Source organism: Pelophylax lessonae (assembly GCF_965119305.1).
Source record: "Pelophylax lessonae genome assembly, chromosome: 1".
NCBI lineage: Eukaryota > Metazoa > Chordata > Amphibia > Anura > Ranidae > Pelophylax > Pelophylax lessonae.
Genome location: NC_138768.1, coordinates 363768491 through 363787758, shown reverse-complemented (window position 1 = coordinate 363787758; position 19268 = coordinate 363768491). Strand labels below are relative to the sequence as shown.

Here is a 19268-nt window from a genome sequence, read left to right as displayed (position 1 = left end):
CAAAACTGAAAAAGGTGCCTTTACATACATTTTAACCACTGAGAAGAATATTCCTATCCTTAGTGAAAGATAACGATAGTTATTAAAAATAAAAAATATTTCATGGCAGCAAAGTTAGCTTATTGCTCTACCAATGAAAGTATAACCATGCATTCTGAAAACCTAGTAGTTGTGTGACTATATCTTAGTAGACCAAAATGGAATAACACAACTAAATAAGTGTACTTAAAGTCAAGGAGTAAATTTACCTTGTGATTTCTGTAAAGACTATTATACAGCACCCGAAAACTCTTTCTTGTGTAACTACTCCGATATGCTCCACCAATCAGATATTCAATGACCAATCCTATATCAATAAGTGTTATTTTGTAGTCTAAAGCAAGATGACTCTGTAAAAAAATGTAAATGTTTATATTACAAAACAAAGTACCTGTATATAGAGTAATTATATGCAAGTATTTAATATGAGATCACACATGCATTATCATTCACAGCAATCCAATTTTGGCATTTTCAAATTGCAAATAGATTTCTGATTGGTTGCTATTGGAAACTTACCAATGCTCACATAACAACCTGTTTTTTTGAGGGGGGGTTGGACATTATAGGGGTGCAGTAAATAAAAACAGTATTTACGTTATTTCTAAATGTAATTTAATGGAAAACAGTGACAAAGTCCCTTTAACTAAATTTAGTTCAGCAAACCAAGCAGCTGTATGTCAAAGGATTCCACAGGAGATTATCATGACACTGTATTACATCTCCAAATGGATTAACAAAGGCTGACAGTAACAGTATTCATGTGAAAATAAATAAATAATGTCATAATTATATCATTAAAGATCAAAAGCAGATTCAATGGCTAAAAGTCTAATACAACTAATGTGCCACATGGATAAGAGAATTATCTGACATTATGCACAACTTTTGCAACTTCAGTATTATAATTGCTTGTCAACAATGAATATATTAACATATTATAAATAAGACTTCCTTTGCTTGTAAATTAAAAAAAATTATATGATTTCTTTACTTACATTAAAATCTTTTTTCTTTGAGCCCATTGAGGGACACAGGAATATTCAGAAACAGTTAGGTTATACTGCCACCTACAGTAGGTTGGGACACTGGCAAACAGAAAAATTGTAAGAGTGGCCCAGTACTGTATATTCCCTCTTCTAGATAAGATAAGAGAATACTTTAATGTCATTGTATACATACAACAAAATGTATTGCCAGCTTGTCTCAGATGTAAGTTGACATAAAGCAATACACAGGATCAGCAACAACACAGAGAGGTGGGACCTATGCCCCTCAATGGACTTGAAGAAAAAGATATGTTGGTGAGTACAAAAATCTTATTTTCTTTTTAGTCTATTGAAGGACAATTCAGAGACAGCTGAAATGTCCAAAAGCAGTCCAACCAAGAAGTGGACCACTGACAAACCCAAGGTATTGGACACTGTCTAGAACACAGAGCTACCTGATAAAACAACATCTAAGCCACATAAGAAGAACCCTAGCATGACAGAGGAACTGCCATGACCAAGGGAAAACTCCAGAAGATCCTCCTGGTGTTCCAGACCTGGACAGACATGCCACAAGCAATAGGTATGAAACCATATAAGGAGATTTCATCAAGAATCCGAAAACAGGCACAACAATATGACCTAAAAAGAGAAACTAACAACTAGGGGTACTCAATAGATGCTCAACAGATAAAAAAGACTACTGGGAACACATCCCAGAAGGGAGAGTTGCACACTGAAAACAAGAACAAAGGAAAATAATTGCTGGTCTACAAGAGCAAGTCAATGCCTTAGAATTCTAACCCCGGTTACTACTGACTAAATTTCTCAATAAAGCTTTTATTGTAAAAAAAAGAATCCTAACCCCTTGGATTCAGGGAAAGGAGGTTCCATGATAAGAGAAGTGAGTGCATTTGCTGGGCCAACAATCTTGCGCTGGTATGGTAAAGAAAGGTGAAAGCTCTCACAACATGGTATCCTAACAAATTGCCAAATAACCGTAGCAGAAAACCCCAAGGGTACCCCCCTCAAGGTCAGACTGACTGCAGAGGAAGACAGGTGAAAACACCCACACAACAGTAGGCAAGAAGAAGGACATACTGTAACCCAGAATGGTACACAAGACACCAGATGAACATCAGGATGAGCAGGCAGCCATCTGTTTAACACCTGTAGGTTTCTCTGGAACTGACAGAGGAATCGCCAAAAACCTGCCTAACCTTGATCCAGAAAAAAACATGGTCCTAAGAAGCATTAGGCCTGCACCAACTAAGAGGCAGGAATATCAGCTACAGTGCTGAAAGCAATTACCTGATTAGGAGTAGGACTTCCTCCAGAGGCGTAACTAGAACCTTCAGGGCCCCGATGCAAGAAACCATGAAGGGCCCCCCAGACCCCTGGCCGGGGCCCTTCCCTTCAAGCCCGGGGCTCTTCCCACTAATCCTGGGGCTCTTTAATCTCATTGCATGGCCTTTTATTATGGTCCCACATCAGGATCCTTTCACAAGTTCTGCAGTGGGCCCCCTTCCTGCAATCTTGGGGCCTCCCCACAGTGGTGAAATGCCAGGGCCCGGTCGCAAGTGTGACCTTTGAGATCCTAGAAGTTCACCCACTGGTTTGCTACCGGGCCCCCTGGAGCATGGGGCCCGGTAGCGATTGCAACCCCTGCAACCCCTGTAGTTACGCCCCTGACTTCCTCAATAGGCTACACAGTAAGATAGCCTATTTCCCAGTAAGCACGTCTAACTAAGGCTTTCAGATGAACTTGTTCTCCACCAGGGGGTACTCTGCATGTTCTGCCTACTGGCAATCCAGAGACACACAATGCCATCCAGCCTTGTACACTTTCTGCCTTTCAGGAGATGAGGAACACCCAGATGCAGAATTCTCCTTTCTCCATGTGGAGACAACCAGAAAAGAAGAACAAGATGGTGAAGCCTAGCCTCTAAGGAGGAATTAAAAGGCAATAAAAGTTGCATGCTCAGTGTCAACCCACAAGAGGTATTTGATCTGTTACAGGGAAGGCTCCTATACCAGACAAGTGAAAGCCCATTAACACATAAGTTATGTCCAATGGAGATAAGTCTGAATACTGAGTCATAAAATTATCCCTGAACAAAGAAGTGGGAACTGCATGTTCAGGGGAACCAGATTGAAGCCCCAGGTATGGTGACACACCAGCAAGTGGCATCCTTACAGGGAAAGTCAAGAAACGTATATATGTTTTGTATGTTTAATTGCTCTGATTATGATATATATTTAATTAAGAGACTGACAAGTAGTTCCAGGAAACTCTTGGTCCAGAGGGATCATCTGGATGTCTCACCCAAATCCAAACTCTCAGACATAGAAGGGGAGGCTGAAAAGGACTGAGAGTCAACAGGAAAAGGGAGGACTACATTGAAAGAGTGTTTCTTCTGCACCCTAGCAACTCGAAAGGGGAAGGAGGGAGCATTTTCCTCACAAATAAAATAGAATTTTCCTGACAATATCTCACAATAAATAGACTTCTTAGTAACCTCGCCTGAGGGTGAGCCACAGATACCAATGCTAACAAATAGATAGCTGACTCAGAGAACTGAGCCAGTATCTGAGCACAAGCAGATAGGAAGTCCAAAGTGAAAATGGAGGTCACTGGAGACACAGGGGAAGTCTCAGCCGCATTTAATGGAGTTCAGGTATACGGAGACTAGGGTGATCTTAAGGCAATAGTGTTCCAATCCCGATCCCAGATTCTGAAGGTCTTCAGGGGATACCAGGTAACACCTCCAGAACCACTAGAAGAGTCACTTGTTGTGTGTCCTAGCACACACGAATAAACAAAGCAAACATCTAACAAGATGTTTCAACTAATCTCTTCTAAACTCGGAAAAGATGTGTAATTGTGTACTAATCACAAGCCAGTCTTTCACGGACATAGCATAACCTGATAAGTGACTTTACCACCACTGCTTTAAGCAATATGGTCTGAGTGATAAGCACAGAGGTTATCACTCTACTCCTGTCACCAAACCCTGACTGTCAGACTGACAGCACTGTGCAGTTGATTGCACAAAGCTTCAACTTTTTACACAAGCTGTATTTAACAAAAAATAATAATTTGATGCTATAGCGAACACACTTTTTTGCAGACATTTTCAGACCCTTTTATATGTGACAGCTTTATTATTAAAACAAAACATGGCTAGAGTACAGTAAATAAACAACTATGAATACCTAATTAGAATTTCTGAAATATGTTACCTGTTTTGCATCTCCAACAAGATGGTACAAGAGCAGATTGGTTGGTCCTTGTTTCTATAATGTAAAAAGAAGAAAGAATAATAAATGAGAAAGGTTATTGTTTAATTAGGCCTCTGGTGGAAGATATCTGTGACGGTACTAACCGTCACTATGAGTGAAAGACAGATAAGTAATGGTTTGGATTGCTTAAATATTTGTCAGCAAAATCTTCATATAGAAATATGAAGATTTAATACCACCTTACACAGTGTATTCCATGCTTGGCTGTGAGAGAGACACAAAGACTTTCATTCGCAGACTTCCCTAATGTTTGTGTATTGGGAGGGAATGTGTATTGTGATGAAGTTTACCTGTATGTTCCATTGTTAAGTGTTAATGACCTTCCATTGTTCTGTGTCTGGCTATTGTGTACATTGATTGCCCCCTGGGGCTTCTGTCTCATTACACATAACAGTCCTTCTAATCAAGCTATCGGACCAATCCCTGCTGACACATTTTCAAGTCCTCATTTGCATGGCTAAGGAGGACCTGAAGGAGGACTACATGTACTTTACAACTGACCAATAGGAAAACGGTTGTTGGGGGCAGGATGTTCCAAATTCTGTATAAAAGTGTGTTGTGTACTTCCAATAAATGTCTTCCTGTTTGAACTTACATACAGCCTGCCTGGTGTTTGTTCTAATGGATTCCGAACGGCACATAGCTGTAGTTCGGATCCCGGAGCCTTGGATGAGCGAACCATCAGACGTTGCAATCTGCAAGCTGACTCACTAGTAGCAGAGGAGTGTCGGGAGAGCGGAAGCGAGCGAGCAAGGGTCTCGTTACAATATCTTACAAAGCATACAAATCTGGAAGTCTAGGATGCTGAATCTAACAGTTTTCTGAGAGAGCGACAACCAACGACTGCTTTCAGTAATGACTTAAAGTGGAGGAAAAGCCTAAAGCTGGCTATAGATGGACCATTTTTTTTTTGTTGGCTGAATGAAAATAAACAAACAAATTCCTCCATCCACACAAGCAAGGTAGTTAGAGGAAGCCTCCTTGCTAAGACATTGTATTCTGACACTGGGGACTCACCCTGGGAGAATACACTGTTCAGTCATGTGATCTAGCAGCTCCAGCTTCTCTGTGTCAATATGCGGCTGCTGCAGGGAATAGGAGGGAGTGCTGACAATGTCTGGGTCATGGGAGCCTATGGGTGATGTTGTGGCTCCAGGAACTTTACAGCCATTCTTGAGTACTCCCTTACACAGGTAAGCCAGAGCTAGAGGATCATATATACATAATGTAATACTCAATCAACTATGTAATACTTAATCAGCAATGTAGTAGCACTAATGATCCTGTCTTCCAGGCTTTCATTTTTTGCAGCTGTAGTGGCAGATTTTTATATTGACTACTAGAGATGTATAGAACTGTTCGCCGGCGAACAGTTCCCGGCGAACTTAGCATGTTCGCGTTCGCCGCTGCCGGCGAACATATGCGATGTTCGGTCCGCCCCCCATAAGACATCATTGAGGCAAACTTTGACCCTGAACTTTACAGTCAGCAGACACATTTCCAGCCAATCAGCGTACCTCCCTCCCACACCCTCCCACCTCCTATAAATAAGCAAGGGCAGCATCCATCTTAGATCATTCTGAAGCAGTGTGTGTAGTGAGAATAGGGAGAGAGCTGCTGCTGCTGCTGCTGCTGTTAAGCTAGGGACAGTTAGTCAGTGTTCCTGGTCTTGCAGTGTTCTTGGTCCACTACTGCTGTAATATCAGCACCCCAAAAAGCCCTTCTAAGGGCTGGTATTTGTGGTTTTTTTTTTTTTTATATATATATATATATATATACCTAGCGTCCCCAAAAGCCCTTTTAAGGGCTGGTAATTGAGTTGTTTCTTCATATATATATATATCTATATCTATCTAGTGTCCCCAAAAGCCCTTTTAAGGGCTGGTAATTGAGGATTTTTTTATTTTTATATATATACATATATATATATATATAGTGTCCCCAAAAGCCCTTTCAAGGGCTGGTAAGGTAATAGATTTTTTTCTTTATATATATATATATATATATATCTATTGTACACTGCAGTTGCCTGCCCGCTGTGTGTGAGAGGCCACAGACCTACCACAGACTGTACTGTGTGCACACCACACTCATTTCGGGTGGCACAGGCACAGTACCTGGCATTTTAAAAAATATTTTTTTTTTCTCTGTCATAATTGCAGTGAGTGCTGTGTCAGGTCCACAGAGTGCACTGTACCCACTGCAGTGCACTGCCCACCACTGATATATATACGTTGGCACAGCATCTTGTTGCAATAAATTGAAAAAAAAAATATTTTTTATTATTGCAGTTGCCTGGGCTGCCAGTGACTGTCAGGTCCACAGAGTGTACTGTGCCCACTGCAGTGCCACTGTGTGCCCACCCACCACTGATATATAAGGTGGCACAGCAGCTTGCAAAGTAAAAAAAAAATATATATTTTTTTAAATTGCAGTTGCCTGGGTGCCAGTGACTGCTGTCAGGTCCACAGAGAGTGTACTGTGCCACTGCCCACCCACCACTGATATATAAGGTGGCACAGCAGCTTGCAAAGTAAAAAAAATATATATATTTTTTTAAATTGCAGTTGCCTGGGTGCCAGTGACTGCTGTCAGGTCCACAGAGAGTGTACTGTGCCACTGCCCACCCACCCACCACTGATATATAAGGTGGCACAGCAGCTTGCAAAGTAAAAAAAAAATATATATTTTTTTAAATTGCAGTTGCCTGGGTGCCAGTGACTGCTGTCAGGTCCACAGAGAGTGTACTGTGCCACTGCCCACCCACCACTGATATATAAGGTGGCACAGCAGCTTGCAAAGTAAAAAAATATATATATATTTTTTAAATTGCAGTTGTCTGGGTGCCAGTGACTGCTGTCAGGTCCACAGAGAGTGTACTGTGCCACTGCCCACCCACCACTGATATATAAGGTGGCACAGCAGCTTGCAAAGTAAAAAAAAATATATATATTTTTTAAATTGCAGTTGCCTGGGTGCCAGTGACTGCTGTCAGGTCCACAGAGAGTGTACTGTGCCACTGCCCACCCACCACTGATATATAAGGTGGCACAGCAGCTTGCACTCATAGTACAACAGTAACAACACATTAAAAAAAAAATGACAGGCAGAGGCAGGCCACCCCGCAAGGGCCGTCGTGGTCGTGGTGCTGTGATTTCCTTAGGCTCTAGAATAATGCCCAGTGTTCAGAGGCCACCACAGCCCCTGAACTCAAAAAATTCTGAGGCCATAGTTGACTGGCTTACACAGGACACCCAATCGTCTACAGCTTCCGCTCGGAACCTTAATGCACCATCCTCCTCCAGCTCAGCTTCGGGCACCTCTCAATTTACCACTCGCCAGCCCGCCGGCACCACCACCAACACTAGCACCACAGCCGCTTCACTTGATCCGTCAGAGGAGTTATTTTCACATCAGTTTGAAGAAATAAGTGATGCGCAACTATTAGTGCCAGAGGATGTAGATAACGGGGATATGTCTCAGTCAGGCAGCATTATACACATGGACGTACATTGTGATGATGATGATGTTGTACCTGCTGCTGCTGCCTTTGCTGAGTTGTCAAGTGAAGCGGCTGATGATGACGATGTGTCTGTGGATGTCACCTGGGTGCCTGCTCGAAGAGCAGAAGAAGAGGGGGAAAGTTCAGATGGGGAGACAGAGAGGAGGAGGAGACGAGTTGGAAGCAGGGGGAGGAGGTCATCGCAAGGAGCTAGTGGCGCAGTCAGACAGCATGTAGATTCGGCACCCGGGGTCAGCCAGACAGCACGCCAATCAACGCAAGCTGTTGCCACCACCAGAATGCCGTCCTTGCAAAGCTCAGCAGTGTGGCATTTTTTTTGTGTGTCTGCCTCTGATATCAGCGATGCCATTTGTAACCTGTGCCAAAAGAAACTGAGTCGTGGGAAGTCCAACACCCACCTAGGTACAACTGCTTTGCGAAGGCACATGATCTCACATCACAAACGCCTATGGGATCAACACATGAGTAAAAGCAGCACACAAACTGAAAGCCACCATCCTCCTCCTGGTCCAGCATCTTCAGCCACGTCAACCACTGCTGTCCTCCATGCCCCCTATCAACAACCCGCCCCTCCGCCTCTCACCTTCAGCAGTTCCTGCTCGTCACCTGCCCACAGTCAGGTGTCTGTGAAGGAAATGTTTGAGCGCAAAAAGCCAATCTCGCAGAGTCACCCCCTTGCCCGGCGTCTGACAGCTGGCTTGTCGGAACTCTTAGCCCGCCAGCTTTTACCATACAAGCTGGTGGAGTCTGAGGCCTTCAAAAAATTTGTCGCTATTGGGACACCGCAGTGGAAGGTACCCGGCCGAAATTATTTTTCACAAAAGGCAATCCCCAACCTGTACTCTATTGTGGAAAAAGAAATCATGTCACGTCTGGCACACAGTGTTGGGGCAAGGGTCCATCTGACCACTGATAGCTGGTCTGCAAAGCACGGTCAGGGCAGGTATATAACGTACACTGCGCATTGGGTAAACCTGCTGGCGGCTGCCAAGCATGGAATGCGTGGCTCTGCTGCAGAGGAGTTGGTGACACCGCCACGACTTGCAGGCAGGCCTGCTGCCACCTCCTCTACTCCTCCTACTCCATCCTCTATGCTAACCTCCTCGGCTGAGTCCTCTTCTGCTGTTGCGTCTTGCTCCACACCAACTGCACCCCCCCAGCTCCCCAGGGGCTATTCCACATGCCGGATACGACAGTGTCACGCTGTCTTGGGGTTGACTTGCCTGAAAGCAGAGAGTCACACCGGACCAGCACTACTGTCCGCCCTGAATGCACAGGTGGATCAGTGGCTGACCCCGCACCAACTGGAGATCGGCAAAGTGGTGTGTGACAACGGGAGCAATTTGTTGGCGGCATTGAATTTGGGCAAGTTGACACATGTGCCGTGCATGGCACATGTGTTGAATCTGATTGTGCAACGTTTTGTGCAGAAGTACCCAGGCTTACAGGACGTCCTCAAGCAGGCCAGGAAGGTGTGTGGCCATTTCAGGCGTTCCTACACGGCCATGGCGCACTTTGCAGATATTCAGCGGCGAAACAACATGCCAGTGAGGCGCTTGATTTGCGACAGCCCGACACGTTGGAATTCAACACTGCTAATGTTCGACCGCCTGCTCCAACAAGAAAAAGCGGTCAACGAGTATTTGTATGACCGGGGTGCTAGGACAGCCTCTGCGGAGCTGGGTATTTTTTTGCCACGCTACTGGACGCTCATGCGCAATGCCTGTAGGCTCATGCGTCCTTTTGAGGAGGTGACAAACCTAGTGAGTCGCACTGAAGGCACCATCAGCGACATCATCCCATATGTTTTTTTCCTGGAGCGTGCCCTGCGAAGAGTGCTGGATCAGGCCGTAGATGAGCGTGAAGAGGAAGAGGAAGAGTTGTGGTCACCATCACCACCACCAGAAACAGCCTTACCATCGATTGCTGGACCTGCGGCAACACTGGAAGAGGAGTGTGAGGAAGAGGAGTCAGAGGAGGAATGTGGCTTTGAGGAGGAGGAACACCAACCACAGCAGGCATCCCAGGGTGCTCGTTGTCACCTATCTGGTACCCGTGGTGTTGTACGTGGCTGGGGGGAAGAACACACCTTCAATGACATCAGTGAGGACGAGGAATTGGACATGAGTAGCTCGGCATCCAACCTTGTCCAAATGGGGTCTTTCATGCTGTCATGCCTGTTGAGAGACCCTCGTATAAAAAGGCTGAAGGAGAACGACCTGTACTGGGTGGCCACGCTACTAGACCCCCGGTATAAGCAGAAAGTCTGTGACATGTTACCCAATTACCGGCAGTCGCAAAGGATGCAGCAGCTACAAAATAAGTTAAAAACTATGCTCTACACAGCGTATAAGGGTGATGTCACAGCACAACGGGAATCCAACAGGGGAAGAGGTGAAAGTAATCCTCCTCCTACCACCACAACCACGCCGGCAAGGACAGGACGCTTTACAGACGTCTTGTTGATGGAGGACATGCGGAGCTTTTTTAGTCCTATGCATCGCCACAGCCCTTCGGGGTCCACCCTCAGAGAACGACTCGACCGACAGGTAGCAGACTACCTTGCCTTAACTGCAGATATCGACACTCTGAGGAGCGATGAACCCCTTGACTACTGGGTGTGCAGGCTTGACCTGTGGCCTGAGCTATCCCAGTTTGCCATTGAACTTCTGGCCTGCCCCGCTTCAAGTGTGCTGTCAGAAAGGACCTTCAGCGCAGCAGGAGGTATTGTCACTGAGAAGAGAAGTCGCCTAGGTCAAAAAAGTCTTGATTACCTCACGTTTATTAAGATGAATGAGGCATGGATCCCGAAGGGACTGACAGTGGGGGATGCATTTGACTAAAAAAGGCCTGGTGATGACTGAGATGCCTTGGCCTAAAAATGGTCCACACGCTGCTGTATATAATCATTCTCTGCATGCCGGATGACTTACGTGACGTCTCCGCCACCAACTACGGTTCAAGCAGCAATGTTTTAGTGCACTTTCTGCCTTAAAACCTCAATTTTTCAGGCCGCTGCTACAGCAGCGGCTGCAACAATACCTACTTTTTCATGCATGTGTACATGCCTAATTTTTCTGGCCTCTGGTGCTACACTGTGGCTGCAAAAAAACAAAAAACAAAAAAAAAGGCACATACATGTGTCAATTCCCCTTCGTGATCGTTACCTTGTCGTGGTGAAGGGGCTTGCGTATCACAATGAAGCGATCACCTCTAGGATTGTGTTGGCACACCCCAGATGATAAGGTCGTTGCTTCATTGTGTACAGACCAAAAGCGATCCGCAGGATAATTTTTCATAAAAAAAAACATTCATTTTCTTTCATTCTTTCTGCGGAGCTGGGTATTTTTTGGCCGCGTTACTGAATGCTCATGAACAATGGCTGTAGGCTCATGCGTCCTTTTGCGGAGATGACAACCCTGGTGGTCAGTCGAACCCAAGGCAACATCATCGACCTCATCCCATATGCGTTTTTTCTGGAGCGTGCCCTGCGAAGAGTACTGGATCAGGCTGTAGATGAGCATGAAGAGGAAGAGTTGTGGTCCTCATCACCACCAGAAGCAGCCTTGTCGTTGTCAATTGCTGGACCTGTGGCAACGCAGAGAGAGGAGTCTGAAGAAGAGAAGTCAGAGGAGGAAGGTGGCTTTGAGGAGGTGGAATACCAGCCACAGCAGGCGTCCCAGGGGGCTTGTTCTCACCTTTCGGGGACCCTTGGTGTTGTATGTGGCTGGGTGGAGGAAGAGACCTTCAATGATGTCAGTGAGGACAAGGAACGGGACATGGCTAGCTTGGTATCCAACCTTGTGCAAATTGGGAGTTTGCGGTTGTGCAAATGGACTGACTGACTGTTAAACGGGGAGTTTGGTCTGTCAGAGTTTGGTCTGTCACTGTGAAGCGGGCAACGGGCGTAACCCTTACACTACTTGACCGATAAAACATCATACCTGATCGTATTCACACACTGGATGTTTTAGTGCTGGTTTACACTGCCGCTACCACTAAAGTAGCGTCGCTTCCAGTGCGACTTTGGCGCGACTTAGCGCGACTTTGGCGCGACCTCATCGCGAGGTGACTTTTTATTTGGCCAATCACAATATCATGTTTTGTTACCGTCACCTAATTTCCTTTTCCTGTTTTTTGTTTTACATATTTCCCCATGTGTGCAGTGTTGTCTGTGTCATAGCTCAACTGATAGGCATGTTTGCCTTGGCATATCATATTTCAGCTTGCCAGAAAGAAAAAAAGACAGCTGGAAAGACACTGCATTAGTTTTCTACTAAAAATCATAAGAAAAATGCTGTTTTTTTTGGGTTGTGGACATACTACAGAGCTGAAACTTGACAGGTACACTTTTTAGACCCCCCAGACACTAAATACAAAAAATGACATGCCTGCCTAAAAAAATGCCCGATAAATGCCTGCAAGAGAAAAAGACAGCCGCAGAGAAGCCGTATTCCTGAAAATATAAGAAAAATGCTGTTTTTTAGGGGTTCTGGACATGCTACAGATCTGAAACTTGACAGGTACACTTTTGTGACCCCCCAGACACTAAATACAAAAAATGACATGCCTGCCTAAAAAAATGCCCGATAAATGCCTGCAAGAGAAAAAGACAGCCGCAGAGAAGCCGTATTCCTGAAAATATAAGAAAAATGCTGTTTTTTAGGGGTTCTGGACATGCTACAGATCTGAAACTTGACAGGTACACTTTTGTGACCCCCCAGACACTAAATACAAAAAATGACATGCCTGCCTAAAAAAATGCCCGATAAATGCCTGCAAGAGAAAAAGACAGCCGCAGAGAAGCCGTATTCCTGAAAATATAAGAAAAATGCTGTTTTTTAGGGGTTCTGGACATGCTACAGAGCTGAAACTTGACAGGTACACTTTTGTGACCCCCCAGACACTAAATACAAAAAATGACATGCCTGCCTAAAAAAATGCCCGATAAATGCCTGCAAGAGAAAAAGACAGCCGCAGAGAAGCCGTATTCCTGAAAATATAAGAAAAATGCTGTTTTTTAGGGGTTCTGGACATGCTACAGATCTGAAACTTGACAGGTACACTTTTGTGACCCCCCAGACACTAAATACAAAAAATGACATGCCTGCCTAAAAAAATGCCCGATAAATGCCTGCAAGAGAAAAAGACAGCCGCAGAGAAGCCGTATTCCTGAAAATATAAGAAAAATGCTGTTTTTTAGGGGTTCTGGACATGCTACAGAGCTGAAACTTGACAGGTACACTTTTGTGACCCCCCAGACACTAAATACAAAAAATGACATGCCTGCCTAAAAAAATGCCCGATAAATGCCTGCAAGAGAAAAAGCCAGCCGCAGAGAAGCCGTATTCCTGAAAATATAAGAAAAATGCTGTTTTTTAGGGGTTCTGGACATGCTACAGAGCTGAAACTTGACAGGTACACTTTTGTGACCCCCCAGACACTAAATACAAAAAATGACATGCCTGCCTAAAAAAATGCCCGATAAATGCCTGCAAGAGAAAAAGCCAGCCGCAGAGAAGCCGTATTCCTGAAAATATAAGAAAAATGCTGTTTTTTAGGGGTTCTGGACATGCTACAGAGCTGAAACTTGACAGGTACACTTTTTAGACCCCCCAGACACTAAATACAAAAAATGACATGCCTGCCTAAAAAAATGCCCGATAAATGCCTGCAAGAGAAAAAGCCAGCCGCAGAGAAGCCGTATTCCTGAAAATATAAGAAAAATGCTGTTTTTTAGGGGTTCTGGACATGCTACAGAGCTGAAACTTGACAGGTACACTTTTGTGACCCCCCAGACACTAAATACAAAAAATGACATGCCTGCCTATAAAAATGCCCGATAAATGCCTGCAAGAGAAAAAGCCAGCCGCAGAGAAGCCGTATTCCTGAAAATATAAGAAAAATGCTGTTTTTTAGGGGTTCTGGACATGCTACAGAGCTGAAACTTGACAGGTACACTTTTGTGACCCCCCAGACACTAAATACAAAAAATGACATGCCTGCCTAAAAAAATGCCCGATAAATGCCTGCAAGAGAAAAAGCCAGCCGCAGAGAAGCCGTATTCCTGAAAATATAAGAAAAATGCTGTTTTTTAGGGGTTCTGGACATGCTACAGAGCTGAAACTTGACAGGTACACTTTTGTGACCCCCCAGACACTAAATACAAAAAATGACATGCCTGCCTAAAAAAATGCCCGATAAATGCCTGCAAGAGAAAAAGCCAGCCGCAGAGAAGCCATATTCCTGAAAATATAAGAAAAATGCTGTTTTTTAGGGGTTCTGGACATGCTACAGAGCTGAAACTTCACAGGTACACTTTTTAGACCCCCCAGATGCTAAATCCAAAGAAATTTTTTATTTTTATTTTTTTTTAATTTTTCCAATAATTGGCTCTCTATCAAAAAATTATAATTTTTAAGAACTTTTTTTTGCGTGATCCCTCTCCGGCATGCCACAGTCCAGGTGTTAGTCCCCTTGAAACAACTTTTCCATCACTATTGTGGCCAGAAAGAGTCCCTGTGTGTTTTAAAATTCGCCTGCCTATTGAAGTCTATGGCGGTTCGCCCGGTTCGCGAACATTTGCCGATGTTCGCGTTCGCCGTTCGCGAACCGCGAATTTTAGGTTCGCGACATCACTATTGACTACTGCTGAAATCTGGTACTCTGAAATATCACACTGTGTCAGAATAATTATGTAAGGACTGTGGACATATGAAACATGCACTTCAAGTACAGTAATATCTCTGATTTAGGACAACTTACTTAAAAACAAAGCAGTAGCATGTTCACATAAGATGTCCATATACAGAATAACATAAGAATGAACATAAAGAAAACAGATTTCTCTCCTGTAATATGAATATGCAGTAATCCAACAGAGTTCATAACATAATCAAAGGGGGCAGACCTGTGTGAGCACTAAAAAAAATGTTGGATTTTGTACTCACCATCAATTCCTTTGTTTAGAGTCTATTGAAGAACACAGCAAGTCTTTTATCTTCAGGTTACACTGCCTTCTATAGGAAATTTGGTCACTAGCAAATGAAGATAGTAGGCCAGTCCAGGATAACCCCTTCTACTAAAAGCATGCCTTAGTTTTGTAGTAAACAGTGTGAAAACCATGCTTATAAACACAGAGGGGTAGAATCTATGCCTCTCAAATAACTCCAAGAAAAAAAATGAATATATAAAAAAAGGAATTTTTGTGCTTACTGTAAAATAATTTTCTTGGAGTCTATTGAGGGACACAGGAATTCTAATACTGTCAGTAATACTGCTGCCTACAGGAGAATTGTCCACTGGCAAAATAAAATGTGGACCAGCCCAGTATAACCCCTCCTACTCTCAGCCCCAGATTTGTGGCAAAGTAGTAATAACAGCATGATCGTAGATACAGATGTGTGGAACCTGTGTTACTCAAGGGACTCCAAGAAAATTTTACAGCAAGTACATAAATCATATTTTTTCTTTCAACCCCAAAAGGAAATAGGAATTCTAATACTGTCAGGAAGTCCAAAAGCAGTCCAATTGAGGGTTGGGCAACAGCAAACAAACTACTAACAGGCCCATAAAAAACAACAGATCTAAAGAAGTGCCTGTGGTTCTCAGGGTCGCCTGAAGGACCTTACTCCTAAAAATGGCAGGAAGCCTGAACAGTCACTTGGTAAAGCTTAGAGAACATGTGAACAGAAAACCAGATGGCAGTCTTGTTAATCTGAGAAACCGATGTTAGGTCAGAAAAGCCAAGAAGCATGCACAGATATAGTACAGTGTGCTTTGACAGGGTAGAGTGGACCCAATTCTTAAGACCATAAGCTTAGATAATGATCTGCCTGAGCAACTGATAAATCGTGGAATGAAACACTGGTTCTACTTTACAAGGAACCCTCAGGAATAAGAAAAAGAGAGTCAGTCTTTCTGAAGGATGCAGTGGCTTCAAAGTAAATTCACACAGCACAATCTACATCCAAACAATGGAGGGTGATCTTCTAGAAAACTGGAGATGGACAGGAATGAAAGAACAATGTCCTGGCTGAGGTGAAGGACTGAAACTATCTTATGTAAAAAGGAAGTTCTGGACCTCAGTACTATTTTGTCCTTGTGTAAGACCAGGAAAAACTCTTTACAGGATATGGCTGCCAGCTCTTACACTCACCTTGCAAAGAAAATAAAAATGAGCTAAATGGGCCTAGACTGGGGACAGCACTGGTAGAAGCTACATGCTGAGCTTCAAGCTTTAAGGTGGTGCATACCACAGTAATAGATATGGTTTCTTTTAGTTTGGGAATAATGGCTGAAGCCTTAGACTCTTCAGGTTAAGGTTTTAAAGCCTTGTAAATGAGAATATCGGATGATAATCAACTGTTGTTTTTTTTTTTGCATGCTAGTCTCATATTGAAAATGAAGAGCTTACTCAACATACTAAAATTCTCTTACGACAGAATACCACTTCGGAAGTGATGTAATGTATTGTATAGCAATGTATTCTTTCGCATGTGTAGTTTTGTTCTTCTGATTTTATTCGGACAAAAACTGTACTGATTAAATGAAAATCGTATGCTCTGGTATTGTACAAGAAATAATTTTGTGTTTGTCTATTGGACGAACTGTCATTATCGGCTCTCAACAGCTGTGCTAAAAATCTGATTATTTTACGATCGCTTCGAACGTGGTATTTTTCGTCCTTTTTTTTGATTGTGCGTACTAGGCTTAAGGGACTCGGTATCAGACAGAGTCTGGTGGTTGAAGGCTCAAAGGCATCTCAGGCCTCAAGTGGATCAGATTAGAGTTCTACAAGGAAAGCCATGAAAGCACATTTATGGCCTCTGTGCTCTGTGTAAGTATTCACATTTGCAATGTGGCCCATCATATAATCTTGCATAACCTTAGTAAAATAGATTTGCAGCCTACACCATCGTCTACAAATAAAAAGGGCTCTACTCAGAGATCTGGGCCAGACAGAGTGACTGGAGAACAGTGTCCTGGTTGAGGGAGGATCAGAATCACCCTAGGTTAGAGGAAGGTCTAAAGCCTTAACTCACCTAATCTCATTAAAGGCCTAGCAAGGCCTAGGTGCCATGTATGAAGGGGCTGTTAGGACAGACAATCACCTTGCAGAGGCGATGACTACCTCTGCAAGGTGATTGTCTTGAAGTGATATAACACTTCAGGTTGAATTAGAGTGAAATTGCCTCCAAGGAGTACAACAGTGGTTTCTGAGAACGCAAAGATAACCAAGTTTGATCCCACATAGTCACAATGTACAGACAAGGTAAGGCACATAGAAACTCCCTATACAAGCATTAGGCAACTTTGGAACATTGGTACATTACCCACCTGGATCTGGGTCTGATGACCTGCTAATGGTTATACAGAAGAAACCACAGCTTCTGAAACTCCAGGATGTAGACTGCAAGATGAGAATTCTTTGATGATCAGATCTTTCAGATGGTGGGATGGGAAAACTTCCCTGACTCTAGAGCTAGAAGACTGGTTCGCCAGGATAGGAAATACCTGATTTTCAGGAGCAAGCAATTCGGGCTGCTCCGAAATGTATACAACTCATCCCACAATAACAGAGTGACATAGTCTGGGGCAGACTGAAGATAAGAAGTTGCCTTAAAAAGGATTGCTAACAGACACATGGCTCTCCTACAATAACTGAGAGATGGGTAACACCCAGACTAAGGGAAAAGGACATAGGAATGAATTACCCTGTATATTCTTCTGCAGAAGAAACATTTGGTTTAAGCTGCCTGCTGGTGATAAAAGGATTCCATCATTGGTGTCTGATGATTCAAGATTCAACCAAATCATTGAGACATCTGGACACTCAGACAGAGATTGATCAACATAACCCACACCAACTGTTGTCTCCCCTGCTGGCCACCAAGCAGGATGCCATGAGACAGTATTAGGGCTTACACTGGGGCCAGCATCTTTACGAACAATCAAAGTGCAGAGGTGAGCCTGAAATGCCATAACACCTGAAGCTGACCACAGAAGTCAGAGAATACCTGTAGGAAAGGAATGGTATGGTAGATCTGTTGGCTATAGTGCAAATCTTTTGGACTTACAGGTCCCAAAAAGAGTAGATGTTTTCTACTGGAAAAAAAAGAGAGACTAGGTTGAAATACAACTCTTGAGGCCAAACAGACGTGGGAGTACCAGCAAACTGGTTGGTAAATTGAGCTGGGAATTTTTTCTGCTTTTGTCTCACATGCGTTGCCCTTCCATGTGCTATGAAGGCCAGTAATAGGTGGGAGTAGGGGCCATCTTGTTTGTTGTTGATGTATACTGGTGAGTGGACACACCGGATGCCTTTGCTGCCATTGTGCTATGAGCTGGGTGTCCACTGTGCCACCAATTACCTTTAAGGAGGGTTGGGTTACCTCCAGGCTCACCTGCCCCCTATCTATCCATTAGAGTGCATGTGCTTCCACGGTGGAGACTCTCATAAATTTACAGGAGTTAGGACTGCAAGTAATACAGGGTGCTGTGAAGTGGCCCTGCAGCTTACACATGCGTTTGCAAATGTGTGATAACTAAACCCCTGTTTTTAATGCATACTGTTGGACAGGTTAATTTGGTTGGTGAGCAAACTGGTTGGTAAATTGAGCTGGGAATTTTTTCTGCTTTTGTCTCGTTATCTTGGACTAGCCTACAGTATTTTTGTTCAATCCTTCAGGTGGCAGTGAGCCCAAAGGTGAAGGACTCCAACCAGCTTCCAGGTTTTCTTGTCAAAGCTTAGCTTAACAAGCTGAAGTTCGAAGCTAATTGGCTACATAGCTGTACCATTGTGTTCCTTTTGGATAACTAACACAGCTGTTTTCTTTAAAAAATGAAACATTAGGAGGGCAAAGGCTGAACTGAGCAAGTACAGACATCTAGGTTGTCCTATAGCTATTTAATACAGACACTTACAGTATTATATAGCTCTTCCAATTTGCTTATTGTCAGAAAGCGATGCATATTCACGCCATATTCAATTAGTAATTTCACAAAGTCCACACGATCCATTACCAAAGCATCTTGCATTGCTTGTTCCAAAGAGCCCACCTTTCAAGAGAAATCAGTATCAAAATTTTAAAATCACCTTTCTTCTCATACTAAAAACTGCAGCTTAATTTAAATATATTTATTCGTTTTTTATATATATATATATATATATATATATACTGTATATATACACAGGCTTCAGTCTAAATGTATAAGAAGCTATTTTGAAAGTAACCAGAAGTATAGCCAAAAAGCAATATGAATGGATCAACATTTTTATTACACCAGTTATCTGTGTCATAAATGTAAAAACAAAAAGAGGGAACCAATTGCCACACAGACAGAGGTATAGGAAAACATATATGTCAAGTTGAATAGCAAAGAAGGTTTGCATGGAGCCTACTGAAATATCA

General features: G+C 43.4%; 1 protein-coding gene across 2 annotated transcripts in view; it reads right to left on the bottom strand.

Moving 5' to 3' along the window:
• Positions 1-19268, bottom strand: part of TRPM6 (transient receptor potential cation channel subfamily M member 6) — a 316186-nt gene that overhangs the window by 156915 nt on the left and 140003 nt on the right. For both annotated transcript variants that reach the window (XM_082260562.1, XM_082260563.1), the window contains exons 12-14: positions 18781-18915; positions 4272-4325; positions 249-389 (exon numbers count right to left, since the gene is read on the bottom strand). In XM_082260562.1, coding sequence (XP_082116688.1) covers positions 249-389; positions 4272-4325; positions 18781-18915 — 330 coding nt within the window. The remainder of the gene's footprint in view (positions 1-248; positions 390-4271; positions 4326-18780; positions 18916-19268) is intronic.